The following is a 27,745-nucleotide window of genomic DNA, read 5'->3' on the forward strand; positions in this document are numbered from 1 at the left end:
AGATGACTGCACAGTTGGAAATATGTCCTGGCAAAATTCCCTCGATGCATACTACATTGAGTTGTCCGTCTTTATTAGCCCACATGGTGCAGAAAAGTAGGACGTAAAAAATTCGGCCACTATGGTGCTGGGTTATGTACCATTATTTTTACGAGCACAACTTTGATATGTGGTAAAAAAAAAACATCCACATGGCGTTGTTGGAATTTGAGGTCGAAATGATAAAAAATTCTCAGGAATTAGTTTAAGGCCATTTTGTTTTTTGTTCCCAAACGATGAGTCAAAATTGAGCAAGTTAATGGACTCAAACACAAGATAATCCTTGAAAGTAGAAGATTATAGAAAATAAACACTCGTCTTTCCTTCAGCTCCCAAGATATTTCTGTCTGATTGGACAGAGCACTGTTATCGTTCGCTATTGATTATACAACGTGAGAGTAAAGAGCGCGGACCTATGAGAGGCCCTCACAGTTCCCACCCTTGCACAGTCTGTCGTATTACTGAAGATTAACAACAGCTTTTGCGATAGTCACATTATAAAACGCTTGTTTTAGTGGAATTTCAAGAGCTGATATTGCAATTGAGAAGATCGACGCTACCATTGTCCCTGATACACATAATAGGGGAGTTGGGGGTCCAAAAATCAACAAGCCATTCTGTAATATTAGACAAGGAAAGCTATATAAAATACAACACAGACTGGGTGACGTTTGTTCATGATAGTTTGATTCAAATCAGACGATGCCATGCTTTCAATACAGTCAAGATAACCGCTTTAAGGAGGTCTTCACGATCCAAGTAATACATGTAAAAAGGGGGGTGGGGGTGACAGTAAAAGTTTTTAGTACGGTATATTTATTGATGACATGTATTTAAATACAACTAATATAACATAATAATATAGATATATACTGTGTACATTACATCACGGTCGCACGCATCACAGATGTCACACGCATCACACTTCGAATGCAACAGGAGTCACAAATGTGACACATTAGCAATGCAACACAAGAGACATCACCAATATGACAGCCATCACATCGGTGACACATCACGACTGTGACATGACGTCACGACAGTTATTTCTGTATCATAATTCACAAACATATACTAGTCTTATCTTAATGTCCTTAGGGCAGGGGGAGGAGTAACATACTATACTGTGACGATATTGTTGATATACTTTACGTGCCAGTCCAATTAGTTTATCAGCTACTGAAAATACTCAGTAGCAATTCACAAAAATGATTTCAAGATTTGAACATCAAGTCTTTAGCGTTCTAGAATAACAGTAACATAAAGAACTTGATAAACAAGGCTACATGGAATCATGAAATATAATAATAATAATAATATTTAATAAATGAATACATTAAACAATAACAAAAGAAAAAAAAATTGTCTAAAATCATAAATTTTTCCGATATTTTTATACATTTCCGTTTTTTTCAATGTTTTTATTAGTTTTAAATTGTTGCTATGGTTATATATGATTTGAAAAGCTAAAACTATAATATGAAGTGAACGCATACACACTATTATGGATATAATTCAGAATATGTTAATTACTTGAACATTTAACGCAAATTTGCTCATTTGCATAAATTAATATTCATGAAGTTTATAATTTGGGATTCAAATAACTTGATCCTTTGGCCAATTAAGAGCAAATTAATAGAAATCAATAAATGCCAATCACAAATAAATCAAGAAATTTTTTCAACATAATCGTAAATGGACGTGATTTCAAAAAATCATTTTTGCATAAATATTATCAGCTCAGGTGCAAATTGTCAAAACTGGGTGCAAATTTTTTTTAGCAATTTTAGAAAGCAGGATAACGGCTCAGACAAACTCGTTCATGAAGATTGTACAATGTTGTTTGATTGGTTTATAGTAGCACAAGGATCTTTCATACGCATGTACATGCGTGAACATGCATGTTGTAATATAAAACAGTTAGCTTACAAGACTGTTTAAAATGACTCAGAAATACACACAAATGCATATAATTGTCATGCACCAACTAAAGACAGAACAATAGAAACTTAGACCCCGTTAAATTTTAAATTAGAGCTCAAGGGTTTTCAGTATTTACAATTACTATCAAATATGTTCTAGTTATGTCCCCTTGGTTTGATATAATTTACAAAATGCCCTGTCGTACACTTTCTAAAATCCTCTGTAAATCTAGCTAAGTTCACAGTGAAACATTTATTACGATCAGTATACCTTTTTCTACTTAGTGTTACATTTACAGAGTCACAACTTCAAATTTGAAATACAAGGATAACCATAATATTCAAATTTAAGTCGTATCCCTATAAATGACAACAACGACTACGCATTTCTTCCAAGTATGATTATAATAAATACTCTAGACAGACGAGCGTCTGGTATAACAGTGACTACTATAAAATGGCTGGTATGATAAAGACTACTAGCACTCTCCAATAATTAGCAACTCTACGTTTAAAACATACATCAGGAATGTGAAAATTTCAATGATTTTAATTCAATTTTACGTTATTTTTAAAAACCTTTCACTTCAAATTGTATCAATGTGTTTTTGTTCGAGCAAAACTAAATCAAAAAAATTTGCCAAATTAATTCTTAATTTAGCTTAGTGCAGTTGTGACATTGCTAAGCTCTTAGAACTCGCATTCTAGTTATTAAATTCCCAAACTTCACAACTCAATCCATTTAGTTTTTGAATAAATTGAACAATGGTTAAGTTTTTCAGAGACATAATTTGAAGAAAAATTGTTTTTAAAAATGAACGAATTCCGAGACATACAAATACATGCCTCATAAATACAGTTATACGAATTCTGTGACTTCCCCCGATTTTTAACAAATAAGCCGCTATTAACAGCATCATAATTTGATTGGATAATATATTTTCTCTTTCGCATATAATTTACATAATTAATATACAATTCACGTTAATCTCTAACACTCTACATGTTGTAACCATAGGAACCCGGCATAGCCATCCCAGGTTGTTGGGGCATGCCAGCTTGAGGCATACCAGGTTGAGGTCCGTAACCCCCAGGGTAACCTGGTTGGGGTGGGGGCATCATGCCTGGACCAGCTGTCAACATTAATTGAGGTTCACCTGAAATTTAAAAAAAAAAGTGTCATCATTGCACTAATTTCATGAGAAAGAAACACCCTTAAATCACAATGGGACTCTTCTAATCAAAAATATACTGTTATATATTGATAGATAGTATGCACGTGTGTAAGAGTTCACTTAACAAATGCGGGGTGTCAAATAGATGACTAGCACATAATATTCAGCTTTTTCTTCAGTAGTTGACTTATGTAACACCAAACTGGACAAAAAAAAACACCTCTAGCACACTCTCGATCCATGCTAAGATCTAATCCTAGACCCGCTACGTCTTTCTGGCCAGCCCCAATCCTCCAGCACTCTAGGATCTAGGCCTAGACCCTCTACGTCTTTCTGGCCAGCCCCAATCCTCCAGCACTCTAGGATCTAGGCCTAGACCCTCTACGTCTTTCTGGCCAGCCCCAATCCTCCAGCACTGTCCTAACCTATTCTAAGATCTAGGCCTAGACACTCTAGATAACCAGCCAACGCCTAACTTGATGGGCAACCCTGCTCTTCAGACAACTAGAGGTGAGGCACTCATTAGTATATATGAGTTGGGCAATGTTTTGAAATTGTATATAATGAAAGTTGACATACCTAAAACAATAGGTCTATCTTCAGCCCTTTGTTCCTCTTCACTTCTTACAGCATCTGATTGTTCTAGTTTATCTACCTGTAAATATATAATTGATATTAGTTTAATATTACTAGATCATAGGGTTCAAATCACAGGGCTCATATTATTCATTTTAGGTTTAAGCACACAGACACCAAGTTTATCAAGATTAGAAAAAAATACAGATCAAATGTTAAGTTTACTTTTGACCTAGTCAAAGGTTGTATATTACCATGTTTATTATATTTCTTTTATGTGTAAAAGTTTGTACATGTTAACAACTAGTACAACCTGATAGACTAGAAGTTGACAGGTGCCCCTTTTAGTTTTATGATAACATTGACATGGAGTATATTCTCGCTTTTATATTATCAAACTATATTACAAGTTAACATCATCTTTGCTTCACCAGTTTCCTTTTATGTTATATTTTAGATTATCAATATGGAAATATACATAATTTAGTGAAAACAATTCCAACTGTTACAAAACTTCATAAGAGCATGATTCTGTTTAGCGTTACTGAGAATTAATTGAATTTTAGTATTTTTATGAAACGTATGCAGCTACATAAAACAAGAAATTGAAAAGGGTGGTCACTAAAAGACGTATAAATTCAAACAATCTATCTCCACTTCTACACTTTATAAAATCACGTAAAAGAGGAAATTGGCATAAAAACTCAAAATTGAAGTTGCTGGATTACTCATTTTTACTATTTATATTTAAAGTATCTTTGAGATTAGTAGACACACCAAAGTAACAAGTTCAAGTTCATACAGCAAGAATATATATATATGTTTTTGTACGACATCATGAAGGTTAACATAAAAAAACAAGGTGTCTGGGGGGTCAGAGTTTTTATTTTATGTCTTGCAAGACATGTGGTGTCTGGGGGTCAGAGTTTTTATTTTTGTTTTATGTCTTGCAAGACATGTGGTGTCTGGGGGTCAGAGTTTTTATTTTTTATTTTATGTCTTGCAAGACATGTGGTGTCTGGGGGTCAGAGTTGTACATGTAATGATACAATATAAACCAATGAGAAGAGGTTGTTAACATGGTTTAACATGACAATATAAGATAACTAGTGTACCACATGTTAACTGATGTAAAACTAGAACTATCAATCAACTTCTAACATCTATTGTTCTAATCTAACAACTGACAACATAACATTGTAGTACATTGTAACAAATATATATCATAGTTTACATGGTGTAGTCTGGGTATTTTGGGGCATTTTCAAAAAAGATTTCCTAATTCTTTAAGGCTTCTGAACATGACAAGTTTAGAAAACCTCCTTAGAGTCAGAACTTTTATTTATCTTTTTACTTCACTATGATTAATTTGATTGATATCCTAAATTATTGTTTACAAAAACAGAAGAGACAACCTTTCATAATAAATGTTAAATTTTGAAACTTAATATTATAGCTTGAATAAAGGATTGACCATTATAGTGGACAATGGCAATCTAACTTCAGCTTGTGAAATACGACACCCTAATAAGCCACCCCTAATACTGCTATAAGCCAGGACTATACCCCAGTAAGCTCCCCTAGAGTTATTATATTGTTATCACCATTGTCCACTACCAATATAGGTCAACTTATAATTACTTTGTTTACTTGACCAGTTTTATCAAATCGTGTCACAAGATTTCAGGGACAATTGAGAGATTTTATGAAGAATGATCTAATTATTGGTCACATTTGAAGTTTTAACCAAATTTTGTGTTTTACATTGGCTCTATTTAGGTTTAGCTAAGTAAATCCAAATTTTCACCAAAAAGGTTTCTTAAACTCTGTTCATAATAAGCCAAATTTAATGCAAAATTATCTTCAATTACAAAGTCAAAAATTCAAATTGCATGCAGATATGGTCTAACTTTTGTTCCATTTTTTCACTATACCCATTCCATCCAATTATCAATTTCATTTTGTGGAAAACAGGAAAGTTCCATTCATTGTTTTGTTTCCATAAATACGTAAAGCATCTTGCCCAACTTTCAAGGTCCAAAAGACATGTTATGGCCACACCTAGATGCCAAAATTTTAAAAGATCTTTGTGAACTCTCTTAAATCAAAAGTGGAACAGTACTTACTTTAGCAGTGTATTCTCTCATGACTTGAATCATATACGGCATAGCGAAATCCATGATATTGTGTCGCCATGCCAACTCGAGTATAACATCAGGTCGTAATAAATCGTAACATTGAAACAGACAGGCAGCGAAACATTCGTTATTTTTATTTTCCAGGAACCAGGCTATTAATTCTTCTGCGATTTCAACTTGTCTTGATTCTCCAGCATACATCATAGCATCCTGTAATATAGACTCGAGTTTTACACCCTATTCTGACTCCTGCCTGAGATAATGAACTGAAATGTGCTTTCTGTCCTACTTTTCTGCTCTTTATTAGGCTAGTGAAGACAGCCAACGCCATGCAGTGTGTGCAATGAGGGAAATTTTGTCAGGGCAGCAGCGTTAACCTAATCTTTTTCATTTCCAAAACTGATAAAAATCTTAGTTGATAGTCAGTAGCACAATGGGTCTTGGTTTATTGCTTCATCTAACGAGTGGATTGTTTATTTTCCCCGTAAAATTGGGGCCTTAATCTCGAAAACTTAACTACGAAAATAATTCAGATTTCTAGAAATAATTTGTGGACAACGCCCCCAAAGTTCCTCCAAAAATATGAAATATCTCACCTTAAATAATCTATCTTTCTTACATAAATCAACACTCTGTTTCCATCTGTTATTACCCTTGTATAAATAGGCAGCGATACGTCGGAACTCAATCAAATCATGTTTCTCTAGACGTTGAGCTAGCGAGATGTTGTCAAAGTTCTCGTAAGCATCGATTGAGGCTCTCAATCCATTGTAGTCTTCTTCTTCAATGAATAGATTATTCAGAGCTTCATTGATGGCCTTGTTGTTGTTCTTCTGCACGGAGCGAAGGTAGGGTTTGACCAATGGTATTTGATTGGCTTTCGTAAAGAAAGTTACAGAGCGTGTATGATCTAATCGTGGCGTCAGAACCAAAAGGAGGTCGTTTAATAATAATGGTTTGAAGTCCAAATAGAACTGAATAGCTTTGTAATATAACTCAATGTTGGCAACTTTCGTGACGATATCTTTAAATTGGCTTTCTTTCCATGCCTCGGTCGGGTGATTCATCATCGTCAAGATGGCGTTGTCGTATTCTTCATATTTATCATACAGGAACACTAACTCTGACCAGAGATGAGCTTGGTCAGCTGCTCGTAAGACCTGAAACAACAAGTTAATGTGATAAACTTAGAAAACACAGGCAGAGAGATCAAAATTTTGAATTCTTTTATTTTTTTTTATATTATAGTTTAAGTTTATCTAATTATCTAAATTTTTTATCAAAAAAGTTGTTTTATACAGGTCCCTTATTCTCAAAAACTTGTAAAGTCAAGATTTGAAGATATACAATAAGTTGATTGGATAATAAAACCAAATTTGTTGTCAGTGATTAACCAATCAGAATACTGGATCATCTTAAATTCTTTGAAATTTAAGTCCCTTATCTGCTTAAGACATTAGCGCCTTTTCTAATTCAAGGGAGATAAATCCAATTAAACACATGAAATTTTGACAGTAAGAAATGAAACGTTTGTTACCTTTGGAATGTTTACTCTGGACCAGAACAGCTCCAAATGTTCTCGCATTTTTTCTGGTTTATATTTCGAGTATAAGATAGCTAATTCTGTGAACATACCCATATGGGCTCTCTCCAAACCTACAATAACATGACAATCATGAGATAAATATAAGATATATTATAGCCCCAGGGGTACCTGTATCCCATGTTCGGAACCATGGGGGAGTATAGTTTACAAGTTTAAAAGATCACACCAATCATTATGTAAGTCCAAAATGTAGCCCAACTTGTATTGGTTAAGTTAATCTGTTCCAACTCTAGATGCCAATCGAACACTACAAATTCAATGTGTCAACATTCAAAGTTTACACTTCTAGTTCCTTCTACCTCTTTTTTAATTCTGTCTAAGTTCTGAATCATGTTTCATCTTTTTTTTGTGGAACTTTCCTTTGATTCCATCAATCCTAGATATACAGAACTAACCAATCAAGCGCCACCAAAACAATCGGTAGAAACAGGACTACATACCTAAAGCTGCTTCTAATAAGGAAATCAGCTCCTCAAAATACCCTCTATCTTGATAATAGTTGATCAATTCTTCAAGTTCGTCAGCATGGACCACAATATGTAACCCACAAGTCTGAGCTAGTCGGAATTCTTCATTATCCACACACGCAAAACATACCTACAGTTGAAAAGGAAAATGGAAATTATGGGCATAGGTCTAGAATTTTTACTTGATCTCTTTCAAGTTTCCTTGCCATACATTTCATAAAAATAGGACTAAATCTATTCTCAAAGTGTTCAACAATATATGGATTTTTGTAAATATTTTGAAGTTTACTATTCATGTCAGTAGTGAGATAAATCCTTATTTTATGAATTTCGAGTGATTATCTTTTTCTTAAAGTCTTAATGATTCAATATTCAATATAAATTATGCTTTTACCATACAATAAAACAGTACAGGATGAAAAAATAACGTACCTCCTTCCATGTTCTGGTACTGTTGGCTTTCCTAGCGCCGTCCACAGCTCCTTGGTATTCTCCGAGATGTACCAGGGTGATGGCTAGACGAGCATAGTTTGATACGTTATTATATAATAGTTTACACGCATCATACATCTTGTCATCAAAACATCGATCAGCTACCTGAAAATATCAAATATTACATTGTTAGTTGATACAGCGATTGACAAGTGGAATATCCAGTATTTCTACAGAGTCTCTTTAACAAAATAAGATACAACTTTTCTTCACAATCCAATACCCATGCAGTGTGCAATGAGAGAAAAGACAACAGCACTAACATCCTTGATTGCAATTTCAATCTGACATTAACAACAGATTTTTTCGGAAAGTAGCCTAAAGATATCAGACCTCAATTTTCATGTCCCATTCCTTTCAGAAAGAGTTGCACAGGGACATCAGACAAGAGAGTCTGCTTCTATAAGGGTCAAACTGATTCACAATAACAGAATTTCAATTTAAAATTATCAAAGCTAGAGACATTTTATCAAAAATAAAAGTAAAGGAAGACGAACCTGTGTAATATTAGCATGGTTAGGTCCCGAGATAAATTCTTCCAAATCAGCCAATCTGTTAGTTTTAGCGTACGCATAAATTAATTCTGTTTCTATATAGGTTTCTCTTGCCTTCTTTCTCGCCATTTGTAAAAATTTCACTAAATCTTCCCATTTATCTGCAACAAAAGACAACAATAGTACTGAATCAAGAGTTATTTTTTTTTAGGATTTATCGTCGATGTTCTACGAACTTCCAAGCCGGAACAAGTTTTGAGAAAGACTTCCTAAATTTTCTGCATCAAGTTTGCTAAAATATCACAAACATGTCAAAAATAATACAATAGTAGTTGAAATATTTGAAGCTGTATCTAGTCTGTTAGAATTGAACCCCAGACCTCTAGACAGGCTGGCTTATAACTCACTGAGACACTCAAGGTTCTTTAAGTTGAACAACTATTTCTTCTTGGACTTCTATTCACAGCAAAATTCATAATTAAACCCCTGACTCCTTGGTAAAGTCAGTCGGGCTCTATCACGTTTCTTTCTCTTGGAAGTTATTCACATCAAAATTCAAAACAACCTACTCACCACTCTTACTAGCAACAGACACGACTTCCATATATTCTGATGGATCATCAGCCTTGATAAACGAGTCTACAGCCTCTTTCATCATGCCTTTCTTCAACTGAGCACGACCAAGTTGTGACCATACTGCAGGATCATTACATCGTTCAGCAAACTCATAAGCACGATCTAAGTTATCTACATTATCAATCAAAACCTGCAGAAAGAAAGATCAATATGAGTCTAAATTCAAAATGTTTTGAAAATATGTAACAGCAAAAGTTGGACATAGTTTTAATATAAGGAAAACAAGCTACAAACCTAATTACTTATTGCAAAGAGAAAGAGTAAAGTGTGGCTGATGCAGTCAATATGCTCCCCAAAATAATATGTTCCATTGAATCACAGATGCTCTTTTATTTAGAAAATATGTGTATCAATGTTTTTGATTTTTTTCACAAAACCAAATCCAACAATTCTGGTCATTGCAATTCTAAAATTCATTATCAAAAAATATTAACAAACCTGAATAGCTGAAGTGTTGACTTCAAATTTCTTATAAATAGCGAAGGCTTCTTCATATAGTTCATTAGTTATAGCAATATTAGCGATATCTGGGGCGTCATAATTATCTAATCTATTAATATATTCCATAACTCTCGTACGATCAGCTTTAATAGCAGTCAAAATCAACAGATTCTGTAAATTTCTGAAAATAAAATTAAATCTTAAGTTGAAATTTGCTATGCAATTAAAGAAATCAAGTTCTAAAATATTTTGGAACCAGACTGAAAGCGTGCAGTGAGTGAAATTTTGCCAAGTCTAAAGCATTAGCCTGCTGTTTTTCAATTTTCAACTGTTGAGGGTTTCTCGTCCCATCCCTGAATGCTTTTTCCTTGTCAGTCCCTCCCTGCATCAGTAATGTAATATATATATAAAAATCAAGACGTACCTATGATCACTAAATACAGAACTTTCTAAAACAACCTTTTCTAACAATTCTATCAATTCATTTGGTAAATCAGCTGTCATAAAGGCCTTAACAGCGACAGATATTTCTTCTGGATCTTGGGTTTCTGATAGAGCTGTGGTACACACCTGTTATAAAGTACAAAACAAGTTGATTAGTTTTAGATAGGTATCCTTATCACATCAAGTCTATTTAGAAGACAGTATAATAAAGCCAATATCAGCAATTCTGCCATAAGAATATGAAAGTAAAATATTTAGTTATTTTAAGAGTCAGTTTTATTTAGTAGATATTGTTAAAGTTCATACATCTACTTTCTTAAGGAGTGATATTGTTTAACTATAGAGGGCTAATTGTTTCTGCCACAGAATGTATCGCAATCAGAAATAGTTAGAAATATAATAATTTAAACATCATTCAGCAAGTACCAAACAATTTTGTTCTGTAGATTCCATGTTCTAAAGATTCAAAGTTGAGCCAAGTTATTGACCTACAAATTAAAAATCAATCTACTTACCTGATCAATAAGTTGACGTCTGTATTCATTATTTTCATTGAGAACTTCCACCCATAAATCTGTATCCTTTCTTCGTACCAAATATCTAGCTTCTGATTTAAACAATGAGTTCTCATTACATACCTACAATCAACAAATTACATTCATTAGACCAAACTAATTACAAAACAAGCAAAAGCCAGTTGGACAGTCAGAAATGGCCGTCTGAAACTGTATCGCTATTGTCTTCACACTTTTGCCCTATGGTAGACCAAAGCATTATGATAAGCAGTACAAGATAAAACTATTTCCACTTACCTTGATCAGCTCCTCATCACACAATCCTCGTTCATAAGCGACACAAGCTAGATGGGGGTCACGTTTCTCACAATATTTACCCACAACTTTACTGTCATAATACTGATTCTCTCTGAAAATATAAAACAGATATAATATATGACTCACGAAGATATTTAAACAAAATATCATTATTGGCAACCTACAATAAATAAACCAAGTACTAATGATTAGGACCACAAAATGAAACAAGAAATCCGAAATATATTGATGGAATATAGGTAGCAGCTAATGAACTTAACATATTTGGCACCGATTAGAATTGGCAATACTTATTTCTCTTGAAGTACTTTTTGGATGTATCACTTGACCTCAAACATAGGTCTGGGAATTTTGGGATCTTCAAATTAACTTTATAGACGACAAAAGTTTCACTTACCTCAAGAATCTTTCTGGATTGTTGTTACTATCGATATATATTTTACCTAGTGCATTATGGGTAGCAGGTTCCGTGACACCTTCTATTATTCTATTTTCTAACCATGGTAACAATAATTTCAATCTGTAATAGATAAAAATAAAGCAATGAAAAAATAATGGTATTCGGTTCAGCACATAAGTCAAATTGAGTTACTGGTCTTATGAAATGAAATTGAATTTTAAGTCTTACTGATCTGCACATTTTCTTCTTTCATTTTTTGGGGGAAAATCCCTTTAAATTGAATAATTTTGATGAGAAACTGGACAGAGACCCACAAAATTACAAAAAAAATTAAGATAAAACCAAAATCTACAAACCTATTTCTTTTTTCTACTTCTGCAACGAGTTCGTCTGTTGAGAATTGACCCTTAACGACCATGATTAATTGTTTAATTACATCTTCAGAACAATCAACATCTAATAATCCTCCTACTACGACAGGTAAACGAGCTGGATTTACCTGAAATTCAAATTGTAGGGTTAGTATCCGAAAATACATTTTTCTTTCACAATTTTTTATGAATTCAATGGACAATGAGATCACAAGTCACAGCTACGTCCAAAAAACTGAAAAAATTTATTATGTTATTTAAGCAATTTAAAAGTGGCTTGTTCTTAAAACAAAATTAATAATCTAAAATAAGCATTTAATATATCTCCACATATTTCATACAAAGTCATTGAATCACTAGACACCTTTAACACAACTTGATATTTTGTGAACCTAAAGAGATAATAAACCCACCTTCTGTACGTAAATTTCTATATATTTTTGTAGACTGTTTCTATAGAGGTAGAGAACTAAATCATGAACGAAATCAAAACGATCACACACAATAATCAATGGTAACTGATCTGTTAATTTAGCTTCCTGCAATAGACAAAAGTAAAACATATTTCAGTAATATTTTTCTGTTACCATTTGCATTGATGAAAACAGACGGACAAGATCTAACAGCTTGCAATGGGCAAAATTTGCCTAGACCATGGCATCAGCATGCCCTTTTTAACTTTCAACTAGTAAGGGATGTTTATCAGGTACATTTTGTGGGTCTCACCACATCTTTGTGACCTGTGTTTTGACCTATTTCTACAAACTGTGTTTCGTTTAACAATAGTCTTAAATTTTGCAATGCTGGCAATTACGAAATCATAACACCATTTCAAGAACTAAGGAAGTTGTGAAAACATTGAATTCTTACCTTGAGGAAATTTTTGACTCGTTCTGGGTCATAACAATTACTTTCTCTACAAATTCTCTCTACTTCTTTAATCTGTCCAGTTTTACAGGCAGCCTGGATATATTTTAGATGTACGTCAGCATCTTGACTGAAGTTTACGATTGATCCAAGGAAATAGAATAAACCTGAAATGGAAAATATTATTTCATATTACACAGTGGACAAAAAAATCACGTAAAAATCAACAAACGAATGTTTAAGTCATATTTTCTTCACCGAATGATCAATATCGTGCAGTGTTCAATGATGGAAATTTTACTATTCTGGCCTAACACGATTTAACATCAAAAACTCATTAAACAAGAAGCCTTTGTAGGCTGAATCCCCCTCAAAAGACGAGGCAAAATTTTTTTCCACAATAAACCCATTCAATGGTCTCAACCAATCAAAATTCACTTACCTTCATAACTCTTAAAAGATTCGAACAATTCTATTAAATTCTGGGTGCCGAGTTGTTCATGATATTTCGAGGCTATCTGCACACAAACTTGTAGATTTTGTCTAATGTTGGCTTGTAACATGGCACGTAAACACTCTACAGAGTCATCGATAGAAATCGATCCAAAATATGTTACCAACCACTGAAATAAAGTCAAAATATTAAATTAAAAATTAAAATATGTGCACCCTCTACAGGTGAAGTAGACTCAAAAAGGCAATGGTAGAAATGTCAAGTTTTTCATCGAACAGGGAATTCTAATGGTGTAAATAGAAGCTATAGGGAAGGCAAGAAAATCACTTTTAAATCCCTTTCAAAATTCGTTTCCTTTGCCAATATGTCTGGCCTAAAAATGGAGTTAATGCCCCCATTTTCAAACTAGTTTCTTTATGATTTCAGACTGGAAATTTGTCAGCAGCATTGATCATTGATCATATATTACTAAAATAACAACCAAAATACTGCACGCTCTTCTCCCCTCATATCCCAGTGTAAAATATATAATATGATACGTACCTCAGGGTTGAGAAGGTGTGTATGAACTACGGCTCGTTTGATATCATATAAATCTGTATAATGTTCTAAAGCCTGTAAAATAACAAACACATTATACTACAAGCTTCAATTCTAATTCTTTACAAAAATATCGACAATTTTCTGTTTGTTACAGCCCTATTTAACACTTCTAATTCTGGGTTTATTAATGAAGACAGGCCATGCCATACCATATTGAATGCAGGCATGAATGTTTTCTATTCAGTCAGTCCCTTCAACCTACTTTCAGTCATCCTTTTTCACATACAATTTTCAAAAATCATTTTGTCTTCCCTTCAATTATCTATGACACGACTCCTTCAGTAAAGCCCTATGAAACCCTTCAAAATGTTTTAAACGCAGGGCTGAATAAAGGTATATTAAGTCAACTCATGCATCCAGATAAAATAATAAAAAACTTACTCTCTGTAAAAGACCAGCTTTCTCACAAAGTTGAGCGATATGAGCTCGATCGTAATGAGTAAACATTTGGTTTCCCAGAATGGCGTCTGCTACTTGTGGTGCTGACATTAAATTCATCTCAAACAGTCTGGTTTGTAGTGGGCCTTCAGCTGGTCGGTTGTTTTTCAAAGCGTCTAACAAGAATGATGTACATTGTTGAATCAAGTTGAATTCCATGAAGACGTCGACGATCTACAAACAAAGAAAAAAAATGAAATTTTAGTCAGTACCAATCTACAAGATAAAGAGATGAGAGTCATTACATTTCCTGTGTGCCCTATCTCTCCGCCATAGTGAAAACAATAGTTTTTTAGCAGTGTCTTATGGTGAAAATGTTCAAGGGTAGATTGGGCGTAATCTCATACTCCTTGATTCAATCTTGATTCAATCATCTGCTCAAATAAAATAAAAATGTCCATCCTAATTTCTGCACCTGATTGGACTGATGAAAACAATGCCACGCAGTATGCAATGGGGGAAATCGTCATGATAGTCAAATTTGCTTATTCTTTTTCGATATTCAACTGTTTAGGCACCTTTAACTAATTAACGTGCACAGACTGTAGCCCACAGAATCTCAGGTTATTGTTTTAACAGAATAACTAGACACTTTTTTTTCACATCAGCCTCTCACTTGCTTCACAGGCACATGTCGGCTGTTCAAGAGGTCTTTCAAGATAAATTTTGACCTACCTGGTTTAAATCAGCCAATGGTTCGTCGTCTGCTACTAACATCTGAGCGAATTGTAAACCTTGTTCTGGATTCATCCTCATAATATTACGTAAGAGAAAGATATAGTCTGGTGTAAAACCAACTTTTTTAGAGTATAAGATAATCTTTTGGAACTGTCCTGTTTCAGCAAAACATTGAATAACCTGGAAGAAATCAGAATAAATGAATAAGTATAGGAATTATTTTTTAATTTCTGAATTGTTTTTACAAAATGAATAAGCCAATGTCATTTCCTTTAAATACCTGTCGCAACCAAATAATTATGAAGTTATTACATAGAAAAATCTGACTTCTTTTTTGAGTTTATTTTTCTTCACTTGTGTGTAGTATGACCTTCTGTATGTTACAAATTCCAAAACTAATTAATGAAACTGACGAACATATAAAGCTGTATAATCCAACATTTAGTCAGCTAAATCATTGATCACCAATTAGATAATCTCTTGTATTATTGATAATCCAACATAAATCATTATTAAGACAAGAGACAGCAAAATATCCTTATCTCTGTATATCTGTACATTGTTAAATTCTTACCTTGTTTGGTACGTTAGCTCTAAGATAAATAGATAGAGCCAGTGTAGAATCAGCTGGTTTGATTAAATCTCCAAGTTCTTCACAACATTCAAGCTGAGAATAGAATTTTCAAAGATATATCAAATAACTATATTATATTAACAAATATCATAGCTATTTAAAATGATGTTTTTCTATACAACTAGATACTATTTCAAATTAACTTCTGTGTAGAATTCAAAAATGGGCACCCACGCTTGATTTAAGACAGAATTTTCAAGCAAGCAAGATAGCTCGTTCGACACGAAAAGGCTAATGAAATAGCATTTTATGAACCAACTTTCCAATACCTTTCGGCTAATGAAGACAGATACGAAGAAGTAAAAATTGAACACATCAGAAAATAAAAATTAAAAATAACAAACACTAACCTTTTCCTCTTTCAGCCATTTTTCTAATAATTGAGGTCGTCCCTGTTGTAAAATTGGTCGACATAATTCGATAGATTCGTATTTATTTAGCTGACCCTTGTCTAATAAAATACCGAAAAATTGGAACAATGGTGAAGTTTGTCCAGGCTGGGCTGGGATCTGTTGAAATCTTTGAATAGTCTGAGGAGTTCTTAAAATACCCTGAAAATATAAACAGAATGGTTAAACAGCAGTAGAAAACAATTCCTACTAGCTTCATTCTAACATTTAGAATTTAACAATATATATCAGTATATCAGTTAGCCAATACTTCCTGACAATGTTTTACGTCCTAATCTTCTGCAACATGTGGGCTAATGAAGGGTGTAATGAGCGAAATTTTGCGAGGACAGTGGCATTAGCCTGCTCTTTTTCGATTTCCAACAGTGTAGGGATCTAAACGTGCACAGACTGTAGAAAACAGAGCCTCGGTTAACTGTCCCATCCAAACAACTAGACACTTTTTCCATGTCAGCCCTTCTTACCTGCATTTCTGAAAAACATTGCTTTTTAAGGGATACAGATATAACATGCATATATCTGAAAATCTGAAAGGTAAGGGCATCATAATGTCACAATTACAGTGAGTTCAACCTACCTTAGGTGCACTGGCAGCCACTTTAGCAGCTTCAGCATAGGACCCAGCTTGAAATAAATTGTTAAACTTTCTAACGAATAAATCTTCTGCTCCTGGGAGGTTACAACGTGATGCAATACGTAACGCTAGATCTGGATTGTTGATATTGTTAGCTACATATTGTACGATAGTATCTTCTTCTACACTTACTGATAATACCTAAATATATACAGAGATATACACCATGAAAACAGACTTATTCGCATTTTGTCAAGCAAGATATTAAATGCTTGCAGTTACAATTTATTCCACCTCGAAAATAAAATGGAATTCTTAATTTTTTGTTTTGAGTCATCCCCCTTTGAACAACCATATTTGAGTGACTATGAGTTGAGCATTGCCCTCGTTGTTAAGGCAAATTGTAATATTCAGGTGGCATTCGAGGTTTGTCTCCCATGTTTGCATCATTGCTCTGGTATTTCTAATGATCAGCTTAAATTTCAATTGGTCTTTTCTAGCACACTGATCGTGGTAACATGCTTGTCAAACGCCCAATAATTTTTTATCAAACTCAAGGCACAAATACTCTATAAAAGCTAAAATCCAAATTACAAACCTGTCCCTTTCTGTTGACTCCAATGATACCAGATGTAGCTTCATGAGGTGCTGTGACGAATATAGTTTCACCACTGATACGATTCATATAAATAGATGTAGCTGTTTCTATATCATGAAGATGAATATAACCAAATTTAGTGACTAAAAATACAACTCCATGTTTGGGTGAAACCTGAAATTATCATAAAATTACAGTTTATTATTGAATAGATATAAAGGAAAGGTAATTTAAAGAGATTGTAAAGAGGGTTTCTAAATTTTTTATGTGTACAGGAGACACGGATAGCATCAATATGCAATTTTCAATCGACTAAGCGTTTAATGACGTCACTGATCGCGAAATAGGACTGATCACATAACGCCCTTATAAACCTTTTAGTTTTTGTTGGAACCACATTAGCTACTACCGATGTATTGCCAATATGTTGTTTTAGATATCAGAATTTGTGTTGGGGTTCGGAATCTTAGTACCTGGGAATTCTTAACTTTTGTTTAAAAGATGTGGTAATGTTCCTGGGATGATATTATATTGAAATAGTAAATATATTGATAGGAAGAGTTCTGTATGTTAAGATATTCTGATGATATTACTAACTCTCCAGTCAGACTACAGAAAGAGATAGAGATAGTCTGTCCTAATCCTCTTGTATAATATCTCATGTTTCTCATTATAATAATCATATTATATAATACTATACATTATAGTTACATTATTCTTAGACATTCAATCATGTTGATTTGACAGTCTGAAGATCTGTAATGCTTAGCAATGATTGGTCTTAAAAACAAGGCACTGTGACTTACATGTTATCATTAAATTTCATGAAAAATCAGCAACTTTTTTTTATATGCAAGACTTTTCAGTTCTGTCAAAATATTCATATGTCAAGGCAACAAATGAATTTACAATCAAATTCTGTGAGATTAAAACATTTTGTAAATATCTTTTAAAACTTTTGCTTGTTATTGACTTGAATACAAGTTTGACAACAGATTGTACACTGATGTATGTACAGTATATCCTGTTCACACGACCAACTCCAGTAAGAGACCATTTTTTGATTAATTCAAGAGTGGTCTCTTAATACAGTTTCTACTGTATGTATAAATAGTTCAGTGAGTTAAAATCAGATGATATCTGACATTCGTCATGGTAACAGCTGGTATATTACTAATCATTTATTCTAGTATAACACAGTCATGATATACATATCAGTCTAACACTGTCTATGATACACAGATACAGAATTTTGTGACATAATAAAATGAATTGGTTAATGAAGACATATAGAAAGAACTATATTTTACAAGGATAACAACTTAGGTTCTCAGTTAAGGATCCTTTTCAAAGCTTAAACAGTTAACATCTGACACAATATAACGTAAAAAAAGAATCTTCAATGGGTGGTAGCAAGATAACCTTAACATCTCGTAAAAAACTTGAGTAAATTACCTGCATAGCTACTGGGAAATCATTTTGAGCCTCAGCTGGAAAATATACATCCACAGCTTTCTTGGTAAAGGCTGTATTTCCTTCTGGTGGTTGACCCACTTCTATTACATGTAACTAAAACAGAAATAAGAACCATTAAGATTTTAGTTAAAGCAAATCAATGAAATACAAGAGAAATTCAAACTTTTACATTGAAATTTATTATGTTTTTTTTAATTGAATAAACCATGAGCCTGAATTTGTAAATAGCATGTCTTTTATAAATGTAGCCAAAAAATCTGAAAGTTCTTTTCTTTTCAAAGGTAACTGATACAAATCAAGTGAAATTGGTTGTTTTTGTCAGTCATGTCTGATTGGAGATCTAAATTAGACTAAGCTTGTGAATAAAGCCTTCAAAACAATTTGAAACAAAGGCTATAATGATCTTTCAAATATCCAAACAGTAAACTAGTTCAAGACCTGAATTTTCACAATCAAATAATCCAACAATTTGAATGCATCACTCCCAATAGAAATCTAAAATCTGAAAAAATAAAATTCAGCCTTACCTTTCCTCCTTGTGGTCCACGTACAGCGAAAATAAATAATGTTGAGGGGTGGGGATTACCCTCCAGTTTAAACTGAGAGAAAGCTGCAGCATGGCCTTCTATAGGTTGACTTACTTTCCTTTCAACAGAATATAACTGCATAGCTCCTACAACTCGATTTTGCTGAAAAACATAATGATTTTTATTATTTTTCACTCTTGTGTTTAGTAAGCTTATAGAGCCCAGTCCCTAAACAGATATTGAGATAAGACTTCACATTGAAAAATTCCACGCTTTAGTCAAACTTTCAAGGAACTTGCCCCAGAAGTATGTCTTAGAGAAACTAAACTTCAATATTTGTGTCCCAGTGCTTTAACATCGAGTCCTGCAAAACATCAAAATCTAATAGGTTTGACATTCTCAGAGTGGTTTTAAGCAAACACATTTTGATCGTTGATCAACATAAATATGAAATAAATCGTTACCTGAGCAGAAATTCCGACCAAAAGTAGCCATTGTTGTTTGGCGTCTGTTCTATAATTAATAATCTGACATCCTGCTAGGTTGGTATGACGATCAAAAATCTTCTGAGGCTGGGAATCACCTAAAATATATACAGGAATACATTAGATTCATATTACTTGGAGAATTATCAATTTGATTCTGTCTACTTCCTTCATTGATAGAATTGTCAACACAACATAAAATTGGAGAACACTTATAACTTTCGTTTCTAAGGCTGGATAAGACTAGTCACAAAAACCCCCCAAAAAAACACCCCTCATTTTACTGATTTCCAATCATACATTGACAATTTCTTACTGATAGAAAGTATGCTGTGGAGGAGTGTCACATAGATGACTGGAGAACTATTATCAAATCTTTCATTTCTTACCTTCCATGGTCCAATGAAATACAGATGTTTCTGTAACGAGACCAATCGTGTTGACTGAAATCCACTTCCAGAAAATGACATCATCAGTCAGAGAATGAGCCTTCATTTTACTCTTCATTTCAATATTAAATATCTGTAGTGTTTTACCAGCTGAAAAAAAACAAAATTATAATATTCATAACTATAGGACAATAAGGCAATCTAAGGTTTGACTTGGTCAAAGTGGTTGAAGGGCAACACTGTACTGGACGAGGCTCCATCTCAAGCTCTCAGTCCTGAAGCATTAATGGCAGATAATTTGCACATTATATGCATGTTGACAAGAAAACATACCTTTAAGTGCAATGACTTTACTAGTTGGGTTCATAATAGCAGAATCTGCCGAAATTGGTCGTCTGATAGGATTAGCTGTATCGTTCATATCAATAATAACAACTTGTGCCGTTTCACCCACTTTCTCTCGTACACAGATAAATTTATCAGATTCCATTGTGAGGGTACTGAACCCAATCGTTGCTGCATTGATTCCAACATTTTGAAGCTGTGAAGATAAAAGAAGAAAATCATATATTTGGTTAATTATATAAAATAATTTTAACATCGAAAGAGACATCAAACCGAAATAAATCAACATATTTGGAAGCAGAAATGCTAAAAGAAAAAGATGATCAACTTATTGGATTTGAATCTACAAAATTTTAACAAAAAAATGATAATTGGGGAAACTTTTTACTGAGAAACCAATTTTAGTCACTAAAATAACCATCACAAAATCATCATTCAAACAAAGATATAGAGGATAACTTGGATGGAATTTAGAATGAAAATATATAAAAAACAGTGTTACATCCTGCTTTTTTTTCGCTCTTAATTAGGCTAATGAGACAACTGATATGGTTCTCAATATTTTTTGTCTTATTAATGAAATTGCCTGCAAAATAATTCTATATACTAGTAGACAGAATATTTTATGGTAATTATCTTTAATAATGTTGGTATACAAACATAAAAAACACACACAACTCAAATGGAGTTTTACATCCTATATTATTATAATATTGATATTATTTTTAGTGTAATCAATTAAAATTGCCTGCAATATATTTCTATTTCAATAGAATATTTAAGCAGTAATCATTGAAAGTAATGTTTGTTAAAACTAGAGATACAAGTAAATAATAATTACTTTCCCTAGTAACTTCAGGCTTCATATTCAATTCTACAATCCATTACCTTAATTTATAGTATTTTCAAACTTGTTCTTTACTGTACATTCACACAAAATATACCAGTACCGTAAATTATATAAATAATTGATGAAATTTATCAGTATTTTACTTTAAATTACGCTTTCTTAAAGGAATGAAAGTAATTGATAGTTACAGCTTGAATCATTGATGCAGGTTGAACTAACCTCATGACTGTGCACAATTAAGATCCCTCTACAATTAGAACTAACTTAGAGGGGAGGGAGAGGGGGGAGGAGGTGGGCTAATGCCCTTACAATATTTCCCATACTATTGAAGAAGACACAAAAATTTTCAATTTCCAACTGTCAATGTCAATAGGGTTTTAACAGAACAGTTCCGAACATATTTTGTAAGTAAAGAAACTAAATAAGGGGGCTAAAACAATATATAATATCATTTTTTTTATTTGAGCACCCTTGATAATACCACATTCTCCTTTCCCATCAATATATGACTTATTATACTGTACTACAGAGACATTGTCAAATGTCTTGAATATTAGATAAATTGTGTATGAAATACAATATCTATTCAGTATCTAACTATCTTCAAACAAAAATGTGCCAAAATATTGAGAGTAAATGAATAAATTGATGAATTTTTGGGAAAATAGCCAATATATAATATATAATATTAATAGAAAACATCTCTGTCTCATTTTAACCCTATTACTTTAAAAGTCTTATAATAATTTCTTATTTTTAGCTTGACATTGTTTACGTAAGAAAAATTTAAGGTCACTGTTTGTAAACAGAACCAGCCAGTTAGAGCATTTAAAAAACACTTCGGAATGAAATCTGCATGTTGCAACTGCTAGAATTTAAACAACCTTAGTGTCTTTCTACAGCCATATCTTGAATTTTCAGCTATTACTTCGCAAACCTTCCTCAGATATGCTAAGGGAACTGTTCAGGAAAAATCAAAGACAGAACTTTTCAGTTATATGGTAAGTCCAGAGGAAGTAAGCATATCCTGCCAATAGTTAATCAAGAATTTTCATCAAGACTAGATTGATAATTTGACAGGCAACAAAAAAAAAAAAACAACCTTTAGTGTCTTTTTTTTTTAGATAGTTTTAAGTCAGATGTGAGAGTGGTTCTTTTAAAAAACTTCAGCCACTCCCCCCTCCTCCCCCACCCTAAAGGATTCAGAAAGTTATCTGCCTGTCAAGTTTGATTTCCATCAGCAAATTAAATTAACTAAAAGAGTCTTTAATCAGCAAATTTAATTGCTATCTTGGTAAGACGTCAAGTTTTATTTGAAATTAAACTGGTATTTAAATACTATTGATAAAGTCAATATGATAGTTACATGTTCAAAGTATATTGATTAGGTTAATATTACATATCTCTTGATGATAATACTGATAGATCTATAACAGGATGATAGTTCTTTAAATATCTACTTCACCAGCTGATATAACCCAGTTTTATCTAAAAAATACCTGCATCATTTTTCAATAGGACACCTCTTTCAGCCTCGTTCCATGTCCTAAATACTAAAATAAGCACCAGAGATCTTTAATCTCGAATCAGACATGACTGGTATGTCATATCAATAACATGAACCATGGCAATAAGATTTATGATTGAAGCACTTAAGTCACATCGTTTACAAGGAAAGACAGAAACGAACATATTCTACAGGGTAAAGTCTCTTGGAATTGATCTGTCTCGGATTATCTGTACCTACACAACTGGGAACATGAGGAAATATCAGAATTGATTGATATTTAAATCAACATCCCTTTTCAATTGATTTTGACCTTGACAATAAGAAAATTGAAATCCACCCCTATATAGTATATTTAACATCAATCTATTGTAGTTTGTTTTAATGATATGTGTCAGTCAGTCAGCCTACAGGTATCTGATATCACTGTCTCACTGATAACAAATCATTAAACATTCTCTTTCATCACTCTTAATTATCTAGACCAATTAAATCAGGTATTGAGCACTCAATATCTCCTTAAATCCTTTGCCCTTGCTTTTGAAAGTTAACGCCCCTTCCTTTTCCAAACCAAGGATCAATTTCTCAAAAAATTTGAACATCAACTTTCGTTTTCAAATGTGTAATTTCACAATGAAAATTATTCACAAGTTACAAATTTTTTTTATTGAGCTAAAAGACTGCACCAGTGGAGAGATTTTGCTATGGCAGTCTGTAGCCCACACAGACTATTTTATCAGCAATGCAAACCTACATCACAGACAGGGAGAGTTCAAGATGGAAAAATTGAAGGTACAATATCAATCTATACCAAGATAGTATCCTAAAACTGAGAACAACAGAGATCGTATGTGATTAATATTGAAGTGATTTTATTGATTAAGAGACAAGTGTAGTGCCAGTCAGTTCTGAAGATTAACTATAACTGACTAGAATGAATGAATGGAACAGTTCGTGGGGAAAATAACGTCTAGCGTAAACTAGACCAATAATCAATGAACTAGTTGAACCTGACTTTATCTTCTCATGTTTTTTAGAAAATCTGAACTAAGTTTGTTATATTCTGTACTCCGTACTCTTCATGAATTGATCTGGTTGTATCTCATGATTTTACTATGATAGAAGTTGCGTGTGTTGTGGGCGAAGCAGATCATGCTTACTCTTTTCTAAACACCTGATGTTACTTCTCTTTGGAGGAGTCCACTACAATACAACTTTTACTCTAAATTTTTCTATACTTTGGACGAGATTTTTGATTGTCAAAATTGTCTTTCTTGTATTGAGTTTTATAGTTATGTTATAGATATGGAACTGATAGTTTAATAAGAATGCTTTCCCGAATTCCTGATACCCTTTATTTTCAAACAACAGGAGAAATTTGTCTACTGTAAACTAACTCAATAATCAATGAACTTGTTGAACTGACTTTATCTTCATGTTTTTTTTTTTCTTCTAAATCATAAAATTCATAACTAAGTTTGTCATATTCTGTACTCTTAAAGTTAGGAATAGATGCAATAGTTTAAGAACGCTTCCCCAAATTCCTGAATTCCTTCACAAAGAATCAACACTTAACATGCATTGCTTAACTAATTAAGTCTAAAATTCATCCTTGAAAATTGATAGAATAATGCATCAATGAGTTTCATTTTACATAATTATCAAATGATGCAGAGGTGTGACAAATTAAATTACATCAGAAATCTTCTTGCTAATCAAATCTTAATATCATACAATAAGAAAGTGGCTTGACGACAAGAAATACTGAAGTACCGGTATTATAGAAGTATTATAACACAGCCATGCTGTAAGAAAGTGACTGAATGATAAGAAATGAAGCGTTGAGAATTTCCAATAATCAATACGATAATAACTGACAGACAAATAGAATGAATCGTGAGAGTGAGGGAGGAACTATTATTAGTATAAAATATCATTATTGACAACAAACAATACCAGTCACTCTGGTACCTAATAGTCTTGATTATCTAGTTCAATAATTATTACTTCATAATCTACTGACTAGACAAATTTAATTGAGACAGAGAACTTGGCAATTTAATGACACAGGAATAGGATAGACTAATGTTAAAGTATAAAATGATTGCTTATGATTTATAAAGATTGAGGATTGAAGAATCAATACTGGTTCTTAAAAATGATGAATTTGATCATAGATCAACCTGCTAACGAGACAATACTCTATAAACAATGTTAATATTCTAGTTACATCTTAAAACAAAGGCCTAGAGGAAAAGTTACATCTCTATTACATTTGTCAGTTTAGCGGTATTATAGATTTACTGTATCCAATTATTCATGAAGTTCTCATTATTGGAGACTTAAATTGGTGCAAAATTCATAAAAATTACTGATTTTCATCATTCATCATATTATTAGAAAAGTCAACATTCAAACAAAGACGCAAAATTTCATAAAAATTAGAAATCACGAACAAATTTCAAAATGCATCATATCATTAGAGAAGTCAACAATAAAACTTAAAATATGGATGTTAAATTTTTAATATATACAGGTCATATCAACCTTTGATTTTAAATGATAATTTATTGATCACACCCCCTTTTTAATCACAATGTCAATCAACTTTCAATATCAACTAACACAGGCCTCAGGACAACTCATTCAGTAACCAACATTTATTACAGAAATCAGATCTTTATATTTTTGGTATACCAAAAACTTAGGTCCAGTTCTGATTACAGAGATACATGAGACCAAGAGGAAATGCAGTGACTTTTTTTTTATAATAAATCTTATAAATCTTGTACAATATAGACTAGTAATTAAGCACTGACTGCAGAAAATTTAACATTTCTTTGTAGTCCGATCAATGACTATAATTCTGACAAACAGATGATATGTATCTATGGATAAAAACTCTTAAATTGATAGACATTTTTTCATTCATGAGTACTGTAGTCCTTGAATTGTTGGTGGTTGGATTTTTCTGTTAGAGTTGTTAGGTTATATATGACTTTGGTTTAGTATTGTCAATATTTTACTGAAATTCCAAACCCGGTTTCCTACGTACATCCTTATCTCAATGTGATAATCATAATACATATTAACGTGCAGTTATAACAAGGACAGAAGCTTTAACTACAGTATGTCTTATAACAAGCCAACTAACTTAACCTGCTCATCAATAAAACAGTAGGTGGCAATAGGTGATGAATTTAACTAGAATTATGGGCTCCTAACACCTTGCTTTAAGTGGTGCAACTTGTTACTTAACTTGCTGAGATTCCAATGGCTACATTAACAAGGTGCAAAATGATGCCTAACAATCAAGCTACTGGTAAACTGACTGGCACCAGCTTAAACCACCTAATTGATAATACCTATGGTGGAAAGTGTTGCCTAAGATAACAGGTATCAGTTTATCACACCTGATTGCTAATCCTTAAGGAGATTACCTATGGTGCAATGATGACCCTTCTTAAAACCCTACTGACAGTCTTCAATATACTGACACCATTGATTATTTGATAGATTTACAATTAAATAAAGTGAGAAAATAATCAATTCAGTAGCCATTGGAAAACAAAAGAACTGCATTAGAGGTTAAAGCGTGTAAATAACATCAATATGCTACCCTAACTGCCCCCAATATATTGCCAAACTCTTATTAAGGATTTTAGATTTTTAGTTCTTTGGTTTTTTAATTTAAACCTTACACCAATCTGCAAAAATTCAGTCAAATTGTGCAATCATAGCAATGGAAAACCTTTTCTTGAAACACAATCTGGCACTTCATTTTGGAAGTTTGATTCATACATTCGTGTATACAGCTAGTGGTTAGAGTTAGATATATTAATGTTCACTTCTGCAAATGCAGATAATATGTTAACCATCTATTATTTGAGTGCTTTTTCCAGTCATTGGGGCTCGTGAGACCTTGAAATGTCTTCTAATGAATATCAATTAAAAGAAAGGGGCGGATCAAACTAATTTGGTGGGTGTCTCTACAAGGTACTTTTATTAGTGGTTTTCCTTATTTTAATGAAATCGAGGAGATGAGATACAGTAGGCAATTTGAGAACATTTCAACTGATCAATGATCTGAGTTTCTTCTAATGACAAATTAATCAATAATAGCAAATGAATAATACACAATTCCTTCACAAAATGATGGTTTCCGGTTCCGTTTGTGGCTTGCCAAGTCATCAAGAGTACCGGCAAATTGTTCAATTTGACAGCTCAAATAACCTGTCACACATAACGAAAATCTTATGCAAAATAAATCAGTCTTGTCCCAAATTCTATTCCCATCAACCCTTACAATAGAATCATCGATTTATCCACATAAAACTACTAAATCAAACATATTTTATGCCGTATTGTACACGACGGCCATTTTTTGAAGGGGCGTGTAAAATGAAAAGAGAAGAAAATGAGGGTGCCGGTTGAAAATAACTCACCTGCAGATGCTCCTGAAAGCGTATGGGAAGAATTTGCGCCATAGCCTCACGCTAGGGTTGTTGCTCTCTGGATTCACCAGTTCCTTGTATTGTTTTTATTCCTCAGAAATTGGTTTCGGTGGCTTCGTAGATGACCGTCCCTCACTTATCACTCAAGATGGCGGCCATTGGCGTAGAGACTTTCCGAAAATAGTTCCAGTCAAAACTTACGCATAATTCCTAATTTAGAAAGACGATTATTTATCTGATACCTACAGTTTACATTCGAAATCAATCGAAGAAATACTTTAAAATACGAATTTGGCTTTATTCAGGCGATATCCTTCCAAATGTGCCCTAAAGAAGCATTAAACAATAGGACTATTTTATCACATGAGGATAATATATTCGTCCGCTACGAATGGCGTCATTGGGGATTACCCAGGAAT

The 27,745-nt window shown here is 33.1% G+C and overlaps 1 protein-coding gene across 1 annotated transcript; it reads right to left on the reverse strand.

The window, feature by feature from the left end:
* Positions 1-705: 705 nt before the first annotated feature.
* LOTGIDRAFT_233411 (hypothetical protein) lies at positions 706-27,359 on the reverse strand (the record flags this gene model as incomplete). Its single annotated transcript, XM_009059453.1, has 31 exons — positions 706-3,121; positions 3,719-3,794; positions 5,842-6,063; positions 6,450-7,013; positions 7,391-7,509; positions 7,900-8,056; positions 8,359-8,523; positions 8,916-9,073; positions 9,486-9,678; positions 9,987-10,170; positions 10,414-10,559; positions 10,949-11,071; positions 11,246-11,357; positions 11,664-11,786; positions 12,023-12,165; positions 12,451-12,576; positions 12,908-13,071; positions 13,347-13,527; positions 13,902-13,973; positions 14,343-14,573; positions 15,075-15,257; positions 15,652-15,744; positions 16,062-16,262; positions 16,699-16,896; positions 17,294-17,467; positions 18,749-18,862; positions 19,297-19,458; positions 19,761-19,879; positions 20,171-20,320; positions 20,504-20,711; positions 27,318-27,359. 31 exons carry the CDS (start codon positions 27,357-27,359, stop codon positions 2,964-2,966), a joined length of 5,061 nt encoding a protein of 1,686 aa, XP_009057701.1. The 3' UTR covers positions 706-2,963.
* Positions 27,360-27,745: the final 386 nt, after the last annotated feature.

The sequence above is a fragment of the Lottia gigantea genome, assembly GCF_000327385.1.
Source record: "Lottia gigantea unplaced genomic scaffold LOTGIsca_39, whole genome shotgun sequence".
NCBI lineage: Eukaryota > Metazoa > Mollusca > Gastropoda > Lottiidae > Lottia > Lottia gigantea.